We start from the raw sequence: 19,508 nt of genomic DNA on the forward strand, positions 1-19,508 counted from the left end.
GGCTGAACAGTCTGTTTCCGTGCTGTTTACCTCTATGAGTATGATTCTATAACTAGAAGGCTGAGTTCTACACTTTAAAGTTTTAAATAATTTTTCAAATTTAATTATGTAAATAAGGGAACAACCCCTCCACTCTGTACAGACATTCAATGAGATCACATGTCCCTCCGCAAGTCTTGGGCCTATGTTCTTTAGTACTCTTGGCTAGTAATTAGATTAGATTAGATTAGATTACTTACAGTGTGGAAACAGGCCCTTCGGCCCAACAAGTCCACACCGACCCGCCGAAGCGCGGCCCACCCATACCCCTACATATACCCCTTACCTAACACTACGGGCAATTTAGCACGGCCAATTCACCTGACCCGCACATCTTTGGACTGTGGGAGGAAACCGGAGCACCCGGAGGAAACCCACGCAGACACGGGGAGAATGTGCAAACTCCACACAGTCAGTCACCTGAGGTGGGAATTGAACCCAGGTCCCTGGCGCTGTGAGGCAGCAGTGCTAACCACTGTGCCACCGTGCCGCCCCAATGGCCTATTAATCACAGAAACAAAAGGTTAACTAAGCTGACATTGATCACTTTTTGTGAGTTCCACACTCTTATCATGCTTTGCATGTAAAAGTGTTCCCTAACATCGCTGCTTGATGGCTTGTCTGTGTTTGTATTTTATTGTTCCTTTGTCCTTGACTTGCCCTCACTCTGAAAACTATTTCTGCATACTCCGTCAATTGCTTTCAGATTCCTAAAATTGCAGTGCCATTATATCACAGGATTGTTTTGCTATGCCTTATTTTGGGATTGAGCCTACACAGTGAGCAGATGGCTAGGGCCCTACTCATGACATAACAATGTGATACCAGGTATTTAAGATGTGAGCCCCATTGTATCAAACAACAAGTCCCTACGATGAGCCACAAGAGCTAGTGTACCAACTGTGCTCAACCAGCCCATGTCTGCAAACATCAGAATACTATGTCCAGCATTTGATTTGACTCTGCTACTGGAAAACTTTTATTAAGTAATCCTGACTAGACTAAGACTTACATTGGAAACCAATTTAAGAGTATCATTCAGGATTGCATGTGATTAATTTGTGCATGCTAGAAAGTATATTTGTTTACATACAAAATAGGCAAAAGGATTTACCCGTACTTTGTATCATTTTCATTGAGGAGAGGGTTTTAGAGATTTAAAATCCGTGCTGCATTTCCCATGGCAGAAACCTGACTACTCAAGTCAATATGAGTTTATCAGCTAACTAAGATGAGTAATTAATACATACTACATCTCATTGCCAACCATAATCCAATCAGTCAGCACCCTCTTGTCATGATTAACAAATTGATGTTTGATTTCTAAGTTTGATTTGTCACATGTAAGTTGTGATGAATGCAAGTTGAAAAAATTTGACTTCATATCTGTTTTTAGCAATTTTTCAGTTCTGTACTGTTCTTGGAAATAGTAATCCAGTTGCTTGTTTCTTCTACTTAAATATCAACGTTTTATTTATTCACTGTGGAATGTTGGTGTTGCTGGCTGGTCAGCAATTACTGCCGTCCTTGATACCCTTGAGAAGACTGTGGTGAGCTGCCCCCTTGAACCACTGTGGTCCATGTGCTATAGGTTGATCTATGATACTCTTAGGGAGGGAATTTCAGGATTTTGACCCAGCAGCAGTGAAGATTCAACAATATTTCCAAGTCAGGATGGTGAATGGTTTGGAGAGGATCTTGCAAGTGGTGGTGTTCCCATATATGCTGCCCTAATCCTTCTAGATGGAAGTGGTCATGATTTTGGTAGGTGCTTTCTGAGGATCTTTGGTGAATTTCTGAAGTGTGCCATGTACTGAGGGTTGGTGGTGGAGGGAGTGGATGTTTGTGAATGTGGTGCCAATTAAACAGGCAAGTGTGGAGTATTCCATCACAGTCCTGACTTGTGCCTTATAGATGGTGGAAAGGCTTTGGAGAGTTAGAATGTGAGTACTTGCAGCAGTATTCCAAGCCTTTGACATTCTCTTGTGGTCACTGTATTTATATAGTAAGTTCAATTGAATTTCTAGTCGATGGTAACTCCCAGGATGTTGATAGTAGAGGATTTAGTGATGGTAATGCCATTGAACGTCAAGGAGCAATGTCTCTTTTTGGGAGTGGTCATTGTCTGGCATTTATGTGTGACAACCATTTCTTCCCACTTCTCAGCCCAAGCCTGGATATTGTCCAGATCATTCCATTTGAACATGGGCTGCTTCAGTATCTGTGAGAGTTATGTAATTATGAGGAAATCTTCAGTAATATTTGTTCTGTCCTTTACTCAGGTATATGGATTTTACAAAGGAATGGCATTACCTGTTCTGTCGGTGTCTGTATGTGGTTCAGTTTGCTTTGGCACGTACAGAAATTGCCTTCATTTTTTAAGTCAGTTGAAACATGGTAGCCCAGATGTGAAACCATCCAAATTTGATGTTTTCATTGCAGGCTGCTCTGCAGGGACTGCTGAGGTAAGTTACCTACATGATTACATATAAGTTCAAAATATCTTTCATGCTTTGATTATTTGTGCAGTTGAGTTAATTAGATTGTAGTTTATTCATTCTGTAGCTTTTGAATTTGAGTTTTGGAGAATGAATATCGATACACAATTGACCTATGAAACTTACGACTCCTAACAAACGATCAAATTATTCAAGGCAGACATTTGAAAGTCAGATGATCTTAGCTAACCATATTTAAGAAGAGTTGATATTCAAATTGATTTGCAATACACCTTTTATATTTTTTAATAAGAATAGTCTGAATGCATTGCTGCTACTAAAGTAGATCTACAGAATACCTAAAGTTTTTTTCAGGCGTGCATATGTTTTCTGATCGCTAAAGGGCTTCACAATTTTGTGGAGGGGTGCGGCATATGTGGTGCATGTCTGTAAATACATGTAAGTGAACTATAGCTTGAGTGCAGCAATTTTGGTTCACTGGTGATATTCATACTTCTGATTTAGAATGTAAGTTAATGACCCACTGTAGAACCTCAATCCTTAATGGAGACTTATTTTAAATGCAGTGCTGAAAACTTGCTGCATTGTCAGAGGTCCCGTTATTAGATGAAACATTAAAGTGACATAACTGTAAATCTCTTTGGGCCCATAAAGGACATTAAATGTGTTGCACAAATAGAAAATCTTTTTTTCTCTCATGACTGGCAAACTGACCAAACCTGGCACTTGTGCCCAACAAGTTCTATTATTGCATCTATATGATGACCATTCTTTGCAGGGTAGAGCAAACGTGATCTTCTGATAGAGGAAAATATTTTTAACTATGTTATCACTCACTAATATGTTTAACGTTGAAATTTGACAGGAATGCTTTGTTATATTGTTTTGTAGATTGGGAATTCTCTGTAGTGTAAAGACCTATTGGTACTCCATATATAATAGTATAAATTATGAACAATCAAAAACATTGTGAAAAGATCAATTCATAGTGCACAGTGTCCATTGCTAAAGTCATTAAAGTCATTAATTGGTTGTCATCGGCCAGGATATTGAAATTGATTTTGAAAAGGATGTTTTATAAACACTCTGAAAGTTGTCCCTAACCTAACGTTATCCTCATGTGTCTATAACTCCACTAAAGTTATAAATTGTATAAACCAAAACCAAATATATCAATCCTGTAATGCCATTTTGTTAACTTCTTTTCAGGCTATGGTGTTTGCCCCCATTGACCTAATCAAGATAAGGCAGCAGAATCAGACGCATCCTCATCAGTCTTATCAAGGCCCTCCTTCTCGTGACCTTTTGTTAAAGCCAAAATACAGAGGCCCAACCCACTGCCTAATAACAGTAGTAAAAGAGGAAGGAATTTTGGGACTGTACAGAGGTATTACTGCACTATGGTTAAGAGACATTCCATGTTTTGGATTATATTTTTTGGTGTACTCTGTTTTTACTGAATGGCTGACTCCACAAGGACAACATAAGCCAGGTAATTATAAATTTGGAACCATTTTAAGGTCCATTCAATTGATGATTTTACTAATTGGACTAACTCTAAGATTGAGTCTTCTTGTTCTGAATATCCTTACCAAAAGAACTGGTTTCTTTATCTTTAAAAAATATTTTTAATTACTGCATGTCTTGACTGTCATTTTAAATGTATTCTTCATCCCATGTACCATTCACAGCTAGCAGGTGACCCATTGAAGGGAAATAAAAATGTAACTAACTTGAAACTCAACTCGATATCCCTTGCCATCCTTTTTTTTTCAGATATTTAATTATTTTTCGTTGGGGAAGCTGAGATAAATTCATTCGGGCGATTCAGATGGTGAAGGCGTGGGCGAATCTATTGTAAAGGCAGAGAGGAGAGGAGATGTTTCATTGTGAATATCGCTGACAAACTGGGAAGTGCAGTCAGCGTTTAGAAATCTATTTGCGAGACGTGATATAAAAGGGGAAAAAAAACTTTCAGGCAATGTCAACTGAAGAGTATCTTTTCCCTTTATTTCAGTGACGATATTTCATAATAAGTTGTATTTACTATCTTCCTCAAATGAAAGATTGTGTTTCAAACAAAACAACATTTTCTTTATTAATGAAACTTGAAAATGATTCTGAGTTTCCTCGTCTAACTTATCCGTGGCGTTCCCCTGAAAAGGTTGGTCGCTCTGGATCCACCCAAAATCTCAACTGAACTTGTCTTTTATTGAAAAAAAGGTTTCATGAAGAGCTTCCTTTGTAATTCAGGGGGAACATTGCTTTTACGCAGTTAATGTTGGTTTGGAGAGGGGCAGGGAGTTAAGGAAGACATCAGAGTTTGAAAGGGGATAATATTGAAACAAAGGTTGTATTATTTCTGAACGAGACGGAAGTAGAAAAGAAAATGAATCAATCTCGTTGAGTTTACCTGGAATCTTACTCTGGGAGTGACTGCATTGGAAGGGAGCTAAGCTGCTTGAATGAATGGGGACACTGTGGGAGCAAACAAAAAGGAGGGATTTACTGTGAATGTGACATTGTAGCTGGGGCAGTTTTGTGTTTCCAGGGAAGGGGCTACCTGGAAACAAAAAAAAGCAGGTGCAAATGAAAGTTTGAACATGGTTTGTTCAGTGATGGTTTCCCAGTGTAACAGGAGCTCTTTTGCCGATTGCCCTTGTCCCCTTGTCATCCTCAATAAATTTTTATATACATCCAGTTGGCTATAGTCCTCTTAGTAGTGTTGAATCTAAAGAGTTATTGTTGCTGGTAGTGTTGTTGCAAGTCCATTAAATGTCTAAACTTTAGTGACAACGTACAAGTCTATCTACAACTGCTTATTGTATCTTTCTTTCTCCAGACCTATTCCTTATCAATTCTACTTTCTTCGACGTTTATCCCAGCAAAAAACACTTCCTTAAATCATATATAACAGTATTACCAAGATTCCAATTGCCTAGGCTTTGCTTGGTCTTTTGTTTCCCATTGTATTGCTGCAGCTCCACTAATTTCTCATCCCCACCTTTGGTCTCACTCAAACCTCTATCCTCTTCCATTCCAGGCATTCCCCTGGTATAACTTTCTGCTTTGCTCTCTCAAGGTCTTCAGCCGTCAGATCATCAAATCTGACTGAACTACACCAAACAGGTGCTGGAAATCTGAACTAAAGGTTTGACAGCATCTGTAAAATGACCAAGTGTTTTTTAATTCAAAGGATTAACTCTTTTAAAATTTATGTTCATTTTGCTTAGAAGGTTTGGCTGCATCTATTCATTAGTCTAGCACTCATCTTGAAGAACAAATATTACCCCTTCCTCCTTTTCTCCAGTAACATCTGTTAAATCCCTCTCTCTGTATCATCCGTTTTCACTTCCATAGCACATTCAAGAAGCTTGTGAATTTCTTTGTCACTTACTCATATACTGTCTGTTCAACCATCTCTACCACTTTCCTGCTTCTGTCTAGTTCCTTTTCTATATATCCCCATTTTATTCTTGAGATTCACTTGTCCACAAGACCAACCTCCTACTTTCTTGATTCCATTCATGTATTTTCATGTATTTATCACATCCAGATTGGGTTAGCAAATGTCAGCCTGGTTATTCTTCCAATCTTCGTGTCCCAGAAACTTTAGATTAAAAATCTTTTGACTCTGCATTTCCCCAAGCTATACTGTCAAAGTACTCCTGTCCTTGCTGATCACCATGGATTCTAATTTCTCCAGTTTAAAACCCTTATTCCAGTATTTAGTATCCCTTTGTCGATCTAAACTCTTCCTTTATCTCTATAAAAACTATCAGCCCTACTAATCCCCAAAAGCTTAACTTTTATTCAACTCTGATCTTTTAAGTTTTCCCTTTTAATTTTACTCACATTGATGAGCATTCCTCTAAACAATTCATCTTCGGTTTAAAGCTCTTTTTAAAATCCAACTCATTAACCAATGTTCTACGTTTTTCTATTTCATCTTTTCAGCTTTGCATCTATTTCTGTCAGATTATATTTCTGTGAATTATATTTCAATGTTTTTCTATGTTTAAAACACTGCACAGATTGTTTGCAAGCAGATTTAAATTAAATGAGGTGACAAAAATATGGAGCAATAGTTTTGTAATGATGAACATATTTTGAGTTAAAAGTTTTTTCTTCCTCATCAGATTGGTCAGCCATGCTGTTGGCTGGTGGATGTGCTGGCATGACTTACTGGACTTTGGCCACTCCGATGGATGTCATGAAATCCCGAATGCAGATGGATGGCATGGGACAGCAGAGATATAATGGTGTACTAAATTGTATCAGTGAAAGTTTCAGACAAGAAGGGGCAAGAGTTTTCTTCAAGGGTTTAAGTTTAAACTGTGTGCGTGCATTTCCTGTCAATGGACTGACATTTGTAATTTATGAAACTGTGCTGGCATTTCTCAAAAAACAAATGCAAAGGATTAATGAAGTTCCTACGTCCTAAGATATTCAATCATCATATCCACGTAAGTTAATATTTCAAATAATTATTTAAGGATGGTGTTTTTTTTATATATATGTTCATTATAAAAACATAGACAGTGACATATATATGAAATATCCATCATTAAGTTCAAAGAGCTCATGCACATTTTTGTCAGTAAGATCAGCTGCATCTGCCTCATCCTCTCTTCCACTACCCTACTGGGCCAACCTTTTTTGCTACTGCCCTAGTCCTGTACTCACAAATCTCTGTACTTTCTTTCCTATCCCCATTTGTGCCCTTTCTAAGCTAATTTTATCCAAGAGATCTGCAAAATGCTCCCTCTACCCAATTCCTATTAAATTACAGACCATCCACACTCCTTCCCTGTTAACCGAGATTGTTAACAGTTTCTCTCTTCAGGTGTTGACTCAATCCTTTAAATATGCTGTCATCACCCTTCTCCTCAAAAAAAAACAATCCTTGGTACACATCATCCTTGCAAACCAATACCCTATCTCTAACCTGCCTTTCCACTCCAATGACCTCAAATGTGTTCTTGCCTCTCAAACACTTGCCTACCCTTTCTGGAATCCCATATTTGAATCCCTCCAAACAGGTTTCTGCCTCATCCCAATAATAAAGTGGTATTTATCAAAATTATAAATTGCATTCTATGAATGTAATAAAGATAAACTATCCCTCCTTGTCTTTTTTAACCTGTGTACATTGTTTGACTATGCATTCTTATGCTCCTTCACTGTCATTCTGTTTCTATTCTTATCTATCTAATCCTGGTGACAGTATCATGTGCAATGGCTTCTCTTCTAACCCATGGTGCAGCCTTTGCCCTTCATGGGATGACTTGGTGATATAATGGGAAAGTACAGCATTGGATTTTCACATATACACTGACACCCAACTCTACCTCACTAATACCTGTTTGGACTTCTCCGGTATTGCTAAGTTTATTTTCAGACTGCTTATCCAACATACAATACTGACTGGGATAGTCCCTTCAATTAAATATTTTGAAGGCAAAAGCATTTTTTTTGGTACCTATTCCACATTCTGCTCCTTAGTTATTGATGCCATTCCTTTTTCCAGCAGCAACCTGAAAGTAAGCACACTAAATATGATTAAAATCTATTTATATCATGTCAAATCGTATTTGATCCACAGATCAATATCTGACAACTTATCCATGCTGCCATTTTCCATGTAAGAAAAAATTACTGTAGATGCTGGAATCTGTACTGAAATAAAAAAAGTGCTGGAGATCACAGTGGATCAGGCAGCATTCATAGAGAGAAAACAAGCTAATATTTTGAGACGAGATGACTCTGAAGAGCAGATGTGAAGTGAGCTCTGGTTAAGTATCATATAGACTTGAAAAGTTAGCTTTTTTTCTCTCCTTGGATGCTGCCTGACCCACTGTGATCTCCAGCATTTTTGTTTTCTGCCATTTTCCATCTTGGTAGCATTACCTGACTTTACCCCTCTCTCAGCTCAATGTCAAATTTTGCTTCATGTAGAGTGCTTTATGGTGATTTATTATATTAAAGGTGCTATATGGCTGTAAGTTGTATATTTTTATGTATTCCTTTCAAATATTAACTTTATTGGTGTCATCACGTTTGCCTTTGATTGGAACTGTTACTAGTTCAAACCTCACTCCAGAATTTGGATATATAATGTCAGTTGACAGTTCTGTACTGAATCGAAGGATAACTGCTTTGCCATGCATGCTATCTTTTGATTTGAAGTAGAAGCCCAACTGCCTGATGCCATGTATACACAAGTTCCCCATGAAGAGTGTGGAATCATTTGTTTCCTTCAATATTTATCTCTTAACTAGCTTGTTATATTGGTTATTTATCTCAATTGCTGCTTGAGGAATCTTGCTGTGTACAAGTCGCTGCTATATTTTCTGCAAATCAACAAGTGCCCAGACTTGAAAGTAACCAGTTCCCTAAGAAATGCAATGTGAGCCTGAGAATGTAACATTCATGATAAATGTTTGTTACCAAGACTATCTACACAATCTGAACTAAAAAAGAAATCTGTTTTGGCGTACTTTGCATTTTGCCTGTTGCAGTTCCTTGCAATATAAATTTATAATTAGTGTTGCTTTTTCAGTGACTGTTGGTGGTTTCAATTTGAAATACTTTTGTGAGCTAATTTTTTTTCTTTTTATAAATGTAACATTTTTATATTGATTTAAAGCATTGTTTGGCACCAACTTGAATTTCTAAACATCAATAAAAAAAAACCCTGATTAGGAACAGCATTTTCTCCATTTTGCTGTTCCTCTGCACTTTGATCTCAATGGCTGAGCAGTCCCAGAACCAGGGGTCGCAGTCGAAGGATATAGGGCAATCCATTTAGGATTGAAAGTGATGAGCCTGTGGAATTTAGCACAGAAAGCAGTTGAGGCCAAACATTGCATGAGTTCAAGAAGTAGATATAGCACTTGGGTCTAAAGAGATCAAAGGGTATGGGGTGGGGTGGGCAGGGGGGGTTAGCAGGAATAGGCTATTAAGTTGGATGATCAGCCATGATCATCTAGTTACTATGTTTGTATAATCAAGCAAAGTGAAACCTTTTACATTAGCAGCTTTGCTATATTCAGGAGGCATTATATATTGTAAATTCTATACTTTCTGACCTATCTGAACTCAGAGAAAACACAGCCACCATTCAGTCCCCACTGAATTAGAAATAAAATTGGAAGGAAACACCAGAAAATCAGTGAGTTAATAGGCTGGTAGGGAACTGTCATTAGGAACTGTTCCTAAATAGCTGTAAATTAGAAAAGTATTGTTGAGGAATGAAGTAAGAAACCCAGCGATAAATGAAGTAGTAGGATAAGGAAAGACAATAAAGTTAATGTTTAAGAGAGAAAGTTTAAGATTATGTAATTAAGAAAGTAAGTGTGTGAGTAAGACTAGGTAAGATTAAAATGTAGCAGCTCTGGTCAGTTGAGCGGAATATGTGACCTGGAACATGTAGGAAGTCATGAACCTTACCAGTTTTTAGACAAACATTTGCATGAAGTGCTCCCAGCTGCAAAAACTTGATTTCTGGGTTTCTGACCTCAAGCAGCAGTTGGAGAGACTGTTGCACAGTGAGATGCTGAGAGTTACTTAATAGCATGGTCAGTGTAATGGTCACACCACAGCTTTAAGGACTGGATGAAGGAAGGGAATTGGTGACCTTTAGGCTATCCAAGAGAACAGGCAGGTTGTGTTGGTGTCGCCTGGGATCCTCATCACAAATAGGTTTTCCAGCCATACATTCACCTGCCTTTTCCTCCTATTTCTGAACCAGACAAACCAATGAATCAGAAACAAAAAAAGAAATTGCTGCCAAAATTTAAAACTCTGGCAGCATCTGTGGAGAGAAAGCAGAGTTAAGATTTCAGGTCCACTGACCTTGCTTCTGAACTTAAGTGCGGTTTGTCATAGAACTCTTGGGACTTATATGATTAGATTAGTTGGTTTGTTTCTTACTATTGGGACAGAAGCTTGAACTGAACATGCAGTACTTGAATATAATCATACTTCATTCACCTTCTCTATCTACAACATTTTTCATTCCAGCCATGTCTCCAGTGGTGGTCCTTTTACACTGGAACTTGTAATCTGACTGTCTTATTTCTAAGCTGTTTTTCATTCCCAATAAGTTACCTTCTGACAAATTTTTGTAATTTTCATTTTGCAAATGACTTATGAGAGATTTATTTAGAATAAATTTACACACACATTTGTAGGGACCAAGTTTAAAAGATCTGATATATGTAAGCTTACAATGTTTAGTGTTGAATTTTTGAGCAATTACAAGTCCAGAAATTAATGGTACTGTATGACTGCATTGTCTAATAAGAGTTAGCGAAAATCAAAAAGTAGTCCTCAAGAAAAGTAGTCCTCAGGGAGGAGAGCGTTGAGGAAAGGAGTAAGTAGTTGACCCCAAGTAAATGCAAAACATACATTTAACTTTAAAAGCTTAATCAATTGCATTCAACAGTAACATGGCAATCATTAAGTTCTGTGTTCCTGTGATCTCCCTCTTCTTCAACGCAGTTGACTGACAAAAGAATAGTTAATACCATTCTGGTTTAAAGTCATCATAAAGGAGGTACGTTTTTCTCTACAAATTTTAGTTTTAAGAAGACATGCAATAGAGTGGTCTTACCCACGTATTTACATGTTCAATTCGACTGAGACAATGCAAGATTATAGTACTTAATACTGTGTTTTTTAAAAAAATTATTTTGCATTTAATATCTTTCAGAATATTTCCTCCAAAATGATTTAAAGCTAGAGAGAGTTGGAACAGAAAATATAAAATCAACAAGGTCATTTCATCAATATTGGATTGATTTATGTAAAACTAACTTATACATTTGTTCATTTCATTTGGCAGAAGTTTACATTTGAAGTCATTCACAGAAGCCTGCAACTTCAAAGTTTTTGTGAAGTTAAAAAAGTTTCAGATTAAGTCTACCTTCTGTATTAGACATATGTATGCTATTACCTTAACCTGCTGTTGTAATTTACAATTTGGAGCAAAGATTCCTTGTTGAGGCAAAGAAGTCAAACATTTTTATGTGACAAATTATAAAATTCGAACAACTTTTTAGTGGACTATAGTGAATGCAAGTGCATCTAGCCAATTTTAAATCTGTGAAATTATTAGACATTAGTTCTCCTTGTTTTTATATTCTAATACTGTTAAGACTGAACCAATGCATTTGTGTCAAAACACAAAAGTGACAGCAGCATTTAATGAAGATGGTACAAGATGACACCCATGCTAATAACCGAATCTTACCAGGATGGATTATGTACTTGTGAAGCAAGGAATTACAGCAGTATTACTCAAACTACTTTCCAATGTGACCTAATTTTAACTTAACCTCAACTTCACAATGGCATTTGGAGATGGGTGAAAACTGCTGGCCTTGCCAGTGTTGCCCGCATCCCATGAACAATATGTAAATTAACATTACTTCCGGGCACCCAAATAAATCAATGACAAAGCAACACGGTAACATTTGGTATATAATTATTCAAATGTTCATATTATACATCAATACGTAATGCATCATATAAATATGAAAGTCTGTTTTTTTTTAAGCACTTTATAGAAGTGTCATAGAGATACACAGCATGGAAACAGACCCTTCGGCCAACTCGTCCATGCCGACCAGACATCCTAAATAAATCTCGTCCCCTTGCCAGCATTTAGTCCATATCCCTCTAAACCCTTCCTATTCATATACCCATCCAGATGCCTTTCAAATATTGCAATTATATTGCAATACTTCCTCTAGCAGCTCATTCTTTGCACACACCACCCTCTGTGTGAAAAAGTCACCTCGTAGGTCCCTTATAAATCTTTCCCATGTCAGTTTAAACCTACACTCTCTAGTCTTGGACTCGCCCATGCTGGGGAAATGACCTTGGCTATATATCCGGTCCATGCCCCTCATGATTTTATAAACCTCTATAAGGTCACCCCTCAGCCTCCAATACTCCAGGGAAAATAGCCTCAGTCTATTCAGCCACTCCCTTTCGCTCAAACCCTCCAACCTGGCAACATCCTTGTAAAACAGTTCTGAACCCTTTATGTTTCACAATGTCCTTCCTATAGGATGGAGACCAGAATTGCACAAATATTCCAAAAGTAGTCTAACCAATGTCCTGTACAGTTGCAACATGACCTCCCAACTCCTGTACTTAATGCACTGACCAATAAAGGAACGCATACCAAACACCTTCTTTACTATCCCATCTATCTGCGACTCCACTTTCAAGGAACAATGAACCTGCACACCAAGGTCTCTTTGTTCAGCAACACTCCCCAGGGCCTGACCATTAAGTATATAAATCCTGCTCTGATTTGCTTTTCCAAAATGCAGCACCTCTAAATTAAATTCCATTGTCACTCCTCAGCCCATTGGTCCATCTGATTGTTATCCTGTCGTCCTCTGAGGTAACCTTATTTGCTGTCCATTACACCTCCAAACTTACTAATTATTCCTCCTACATTCACATCCAAATCATTTATATAAATGACAAAAAGCAGTGGACCCAGCACTGATCCTTGTGGCACATCACTGGTCATAGGCTTCCAGTCTGAAAACCAACCTCCACTACCACCCTCTGTCTTCTACTTTCAAGCCAGTTCTGTATCCAAATAGCTAGATCCCCTCTATTCCATGTGATCTAACCTCGCTAACCAATCTATCATGAGGAACCTTGTCGAATGCCTTACTGAAGTACGTATGGATCACGTCCACTGCTCTGCCCCCATCAATCCTCTTTGCTATTTCTTTGAAAAAATTCAATCAACTTTGTAATAAGAATTTCCCACGCACAAAGCCATGTTGACTATCCCTAATCTGTCCTTGTCTTTCTAAGTCCATGTACATCCTAGCTCTCAGGATTCTCTCCAACAATTTGCCAATCACTGATAGGCTCACTGGTCAACAGTTCCCTGGCTTTTCCTTACCACCTTTCTTAAATAGTGGCACCTACGTTAGCCAAACTCCAGTCTTTTGGCATCTTACTTGTGACTAACAATGATACAAATATCTCAGCATGGGGCTCTGCAATCACTTCCCTAGCATCCCATAGAATTCTCGGGTACACCTGATTAGGTCCCGGGGATTTATCCACCTTTAAGCATTTTAAGGTGTCCAGCACCACCACCTCTGCAATATGGCATTTTTCAAGAGGTTGCTATTTATTTTTCTTGGGAGGTAGGGAAGAACCTGCCAGAACCCAAACTGGTCATCACTGAGCAGGTTATTGCTGAGGAAGTGCGGTTTGACAGTGCTGTTGGTGACACCTTTCATCACTTTGCTGATGGTTGAGAGAAGACTCATGGGAGTAATTGGCTAGGTTGAATTTGTTTTGACTATTGTATACATGGCACAGCTAGGCAATGTTTCTCCTTGTTATCCCACACTAATTGGCTGCCACGAGTTTGGGGATTTGGTGAGCACTTTCTTTTCTATAAATGTGTACAACTGCTACTTCATAACATCGGCAGGAGGCAATAAAACCCATTGCTGCCCATCGCCTGCACATCCTGGTCTCTGGGCTATGATCACATAGAAACCTGTTCTTTCATTCTAATGTAGTCAGTCTTTGTATCTTAAGTGAAGCCATCATGGAAAGTTTCTCAAGGTGTGACCCTTGAACTGTATGACTCAAATTTTGGCATCACAGAGCAAGTCTTACCCTCCCGATATGCATCAGATTTGATTCATAAACAGTGTATATTTGAGGTAGTAGGTTGTCTAATCAGTTTAAGGATGTGGAGCTGCACAGTCTTACAAAGTGGATGATCTATCTTAGACTGAATATTAATGGTGAGAGGATCTGAAAAGGTTCACTTTGTGAAAGCAGCAAGAGCAGTGGGTACACTCAACCACAAAATTCAATAGAAGGAAGGCTACTGATATCGAAAGGTTAGTCACAACGTTGTTATCTTGTATTGCAAGTAGTGAAGGACAGTGGAAGTCACCTTTGGAAGGAATAGCTATATTTATTGTTATGTGTCTGCAGCCTGATTTCTGTTGTAACTAGCCCTCTCTCAGATTCTGCACTGCCAATCTGTGAGCATAATGCTTATTCCACTACATATCACATATGATATTGTTTGTAACTCTAGAACTATCATTAAAATGATCATGTTTTGCTTGATATACTCTAAAGTTCCAGGTAGATATTTATTCCCAGCCATCTGCATGTCTAGTATAGAGATTAATGTGACTGCCTCATCATCTCATGTAGCCTTTCTTAAAAATCTATTTTCAATATGTCTGACCCAACACGTATAGTATAGCAAGAATTTAGATTAAATTGAACTCAGATCTACACCAGCAGAATAGGCATACTAACCATGCCTATAGCCCATTCCAGCATTTGTGATCCTGATCAGTGCTACCTGGTGCTACAGATGATCTGCAGTGTCTAGCTCACTGTGCTTCATAGCCAAGGAATAAAAACATTGTTTTAAAACATATTGCAACATTGGAGCTACCCTGGTATTGAAAAAGCCAGCAATACAATCACCATTGTCCATCACCAATGTGATTGGTTTCTAACCAAGTAGAAACCAGGTTTTAACATTTTACCCGTTTGTTTGCTCAACAGTTCCAACGAGCAGAGGTCCTTAGCAAAGGAGTCTCACTCTGACATCACATCACAGAGCAAACCTCACCATCACACAGGGTATCACAAAGATTTCAGACATCACAATAGGTTTATAAACTAGTTTTATTTTGAGGCAGGAGGATACAAGACTAATTTATAATAAAAGAAACAAGCAAAAGTAAATGAAACTGTCACTATGGACTGCTTTATCTAGGATGAATGTAAGCTTCTGGGAGATCTGAACATGTTCTCTTTGTGAAACATGGAGAATGTTAACATCACCAACCAGTAGATTCAAATGAAAGCTACCATCATTGAAAGGTCTGTCTCCCTTTGGTTAACTTCTGACTTGTGTGGACCTGCTCTGTTAACACTGTTGCCATGAGTAAATCTGGGCCTCATCTCTAATGGTGAATCAGTCTATCTCTCAGCTTTCTCCTTGGAGTCTCTGACTGATTAGTGCTGCTATGAATTCACATTACTGAAATGCATGTTATCATAGAACTAATTTAGATCCAAACTATTCTTGGGATATGGATACATTCCCCATCATAGCAACTGACAAAATTAATTATTCTTCAATTAATTATAAGCTAATCTCAGTAATAATGAATATGAAACTATGTTGTAAGAGTTTCTATATCTCCTTTGGAGAAGGAAATCTGTTATTCTTACTTGGTCTGGTTTAGGGTATAGCATTGTGGTTGACTCTTTACCTGATTTCAGAAGTCACTGAGTTCAAACAATGCTAGCCTTGCTGGTGTTGTCCACATACCATGAGGGAATTTAAATACTGTATATGCTGAAATGAATTGGTTCATCCACCATACCATTCTCTCAAACAGTTTTATGTTGAAAAGCTACTCTGTCACCAAAACATAAAATTCAGGTGGAATTGGATGCAGATCCATGTAAGATCCCTGTCAGTGGGCCTGGAGCTCTATTTAATTTCTAATTCGTTCTGTCACCATGACCTGAATGAAGCCCGAGTGAACACAGCAAATTGTTGCATCACTTGGAAAGGTTCTGTCTAACAGTACGATCAAACATGGCAATAAGTTTATAAAATGGGAATATTTCAGATTAGAGGCTACACCAGCAATGTAGTGAGCTACCCTAGTTCTTAATTTCTGGTTGATTCCCTTAGGAGTGAAAGCTTTTTGAATGGAGCATGAAGGATGGAAATATTGCGAGCTCGTTGACACTTCGAATGCTGTTGTGGTTCTGTTCGCCGAGCTGGAAGTTTTTGCTGCAAACGTTTCGTTCCCTGGCTAGGGAACATCATCAGTGCTATTGGAGTCTCCTGTGAAACGCTGCTTTGATGTTTCTTCCGGTATTTATAGTGGTTTGTTCTTGCCGCTTCCGGGTGTCAGTTTCAGCTGTAGTAGTTTGTATGTGGGGTCCAGGACGATGTTGACATCCATCAACAGACACATCGTCCTGGACCCCACATACAAACTACTACAGCTGAAACTGACACCCGGAAGCGGCAAGAACAAACCACTATAAATACCGGAAGAAACATCAAAGCAGCGCTTCATAGGAGGCTCCAATAGCACTGATGATGTTCCCTAGCCAGGGAACGAAACGTTTGCAGCAAAAACTTCCAGCTCGGCGAACAGAACCACAACAACGGACACCCGAGCTACAAATCTTCAACCAGACTTTAAACTTCGAATGCTGTTTTCATAAAAAGTTTATTTATGCATGTAGCTGAAAGATTTCATATTGAGACTACTGATTGGTGTTCACTATTTTCTTAGGATAAAATGAATGATCAAATGAGGGCAGAGGTCAAGAGAAAGAGTGCACATGTTATATAATCAGCTTCTTAAATTTTCAAACTACTGAGACCTGAGGGTTAAGTCTTGAAGACTGAAAGGTGGAGAATTGAAGGTATTCTTCACATAGGTTAGAAGTAGTAGTTATGAAGACAGAAATTGCAAAATGCTTTGAAGAAAATGTAGAAGAACTGGCAGTAATAACAATACAAAGAACAAAATCCGCCAATCAGTGTTGTCCCTAGTATCTGCAATTAGAGTATTTTGGGTAAAATGTTTTTGCAATATGAGGAGTATTAGCGATTTTTGACAAGATGTGTAGCTCAGGTTGATGGTAAGTCTGAAAGTTAGCTCACTGAGCGTAAAGGTTTTTTTCAGACGTTTCGTCACTGTACTAGGTGACATTATCAGTGAGAGTCTCTGGTGAAGTGCTGGTGGTATGTCCCACCTCTCTATTTATAGGTCTTGATTTCTTAAGGTGGGTGATGTCACTTCCAGTTCTTTTTTCAAACATCAAAGACATATCAGAAATGACGTCCACACTACTCAGACCGCCTTGGCATCACAGTAGTCTACAAACTTATCAACGCACTTAAACAGCGACTAATGAACCTAAAAGATCTATCAGATACTAGCAGCAAAAATAACATCATTTACAAGATACCATGCAAGAACTGTTTAAAAAAAAACACTACGTCAGTCAAACTAGCAGGAAACATGCCACCAGGATACATGAACACCAACTGGCCACTAAAAGACATGATACACTCTCACTAGTTTCCACCCATACAGACAAAGAAGGCCACCACTTTGACTAGGACAACCCACACATCCTAGGACAGGCGAAATAAAGACACGCACAAGAATTCTTAGAGGCGTGGCATTCTAACCAGAACTCCATCAATAGACACATTGATTTAGATCCTATCTACCTTACCTTGAAAACAAGGACCGGAACTAACATCACCCACCCTAAGAAACCAAGACCTATAAATAGAGAGGTGGGACATACCAACAGCACTTAATATCATCAGTGACAGTCTCTGGTTACCTCATATGGTGACGAAACATCTAAAAACAAACCCTCAAGCTCAGCAAGCTAACTTGCAGACATATGAGGAGTATTTTCTGACTCTAATTTCCTTTTCTACCACAGGTACATAGTAGTTGCCAGGCTGTGTGAGAGGAAATTGAGTTTTTATTAAATAGCTCACAGACTCAAGTCGTAAGAAACAAAACAAAGGCAAATAAAATTAATTCAAGTGAGAACAATCCTGACCTAAGCCCAATTAATACCAGCAGGGATACCGGAAAGAAGGAAGACGTGTAATTGAAGCTTTCTTCGTGTCATTCCTGTGTCAACTTTATTTCTCAATACCAGTTGTACATCCTCTAAGTTATCTTTTAATTAACAATTAACAACTAATGCCTCCCTATCAATCTTTCTAAGTAACTTGTGAAATTATAACAAATATTTGAGGCAAAGATCATTTTTTTAAAAGGAAAGTATGCCTGAATATTGGAAGCTGCAGAACTTCCGATTTCAGGACCTTAAAAAAGTTATCTATTATATTCTGAATGTTAAAGTCAGTGGGAGTTTTATCACTATCATCTCAGCCTTGCTTATATTGTTTTTTTTTCCCAGTTTCAGGTTGGGCAGTTCAGGTTCAGACCTCATGGAACCATATCAGCATCAAAAACCATCTCTGTTCCCACTTAAGATTCAATTTAGCACCGTCTGCTGTTACCTATATTAACACATGTTTGGGCACTGCATAGGGCAGCATGGTGGCTCAGTAGTTAGCACTGCTGCCTCACAGCGCCAGAGACCTGGCTTCAATTCCCGCCTCGGGCAACTGTCTGTGTGGAGTTTGCACATTCTCTCCATGTCTGCGTGAGTTTCCTTCGGGTACTCCGGTTTCCTCCCACAGTCCAAAAATATGCAGGTTAGGTGAATTGGCCATGCTAAATTGCCCATAGTGTTAGGTGAAGGGGTAAATGTAGGGGAATGGGTCTGGGTGGGTTGCTCTTCAGAGGGTCGATGTGGGCTTGCTGGGCAACAAGGGCCTGTTTCCACACTGTAAGTAATCTAATCTAATCTAATCTCTCTCAGATTGTCAATTGGGCATCCACCCATTACTGATTGGGAACATCTCAAGGAGAGAATGATGCCCCAGTACCTTGAGCAGGGTCAAATCATTTGAGAGCACCATCTAAATTGTGTTGGTGTCAAATGGAGGCTAATTTTCTGAGGACTGAACTGATGTCAACAGAGGAGCAATGGTTGCCTCTTGCAAATAACTGACCAGTCACAGCTGGTGGAGTTTGGGGGCATCCATACAGGCATCTACATGGATGACCACTTCAGAGCTACTTGATTTGGGACAAGAGCCTTTCATTTGATCTTGGAAGCTTCTGTATATATTGGTACTACTAATGCATCTCATGATGGGAATGGGATGGAAAAGATTGGTTATTAAGCATAATTAACCAGCCATGTCTCTCTTCAATACCAGAGAGATTCTCTGTCTCTTTTAGCTTTCTGTGTTCAGATAAACCTGTCGAGAATCAGAAAGGTGAGAGAACAAAGAGGAAAGCTTATTCAGAGAAAATGTCAAATGACATGCTTTCTGAAAGT

At 38.6% G+C, this 19,508-nt stretch overlaps 1 protein-coding gene across 3 annotated transcripts in view; it reads left to right on the forward strand.

Moving 5' to 3' along the window:
- Positions 1 to 19,508, forward strand: part of slc25a47b (solute carrier family 25 member 47b) — a 72,612-nt gene that overhangs the window by 14,278 nt on the left and 38,826 nt on the right. For all 3 annotated transcript variants that reach the window (XM_060829269.1, XM_060829270.1, XM_060829271.1), the window contains exons 4-6: positions 2,322 to 2,504; positions 3,708 to 3,990; positions 6,638 to 6,964. In XM_060829269.1, the coding sequence (XP_060685252.1) occupies positions 2,322 to 2,504; positions 3,708 to 3,990; positions 6,638 to 6,942 (771 nt within the window). In that variant the 3' untranslated portion in view covers positions 6,943 to 6,964. The remainder of the gene's footprint in view (positions 1 to 2,321; positions 2,505 to 3,707; positions 3,991 to 6,637; positions 6,965 to 19,508) is intronic.

Source organism: Hemiscyllium ocellatum, chromosome 8 (genome assembly GCF_020745735.1).
Source record: "Hemiscyllium ocellatum isolate sHemOce1 chromosome 8, sHemOce1.pat.X.cur, whole genome shotgun sequence".
In the NCBI taxonomy this organism is placed as follows: Eukaryota; Metazoa; Chordata; class Chondrichthyes; order Orectolobiformes; family Hemiscylliidae; genus Hemiscyllium; species Hemiscyllium ocellatum.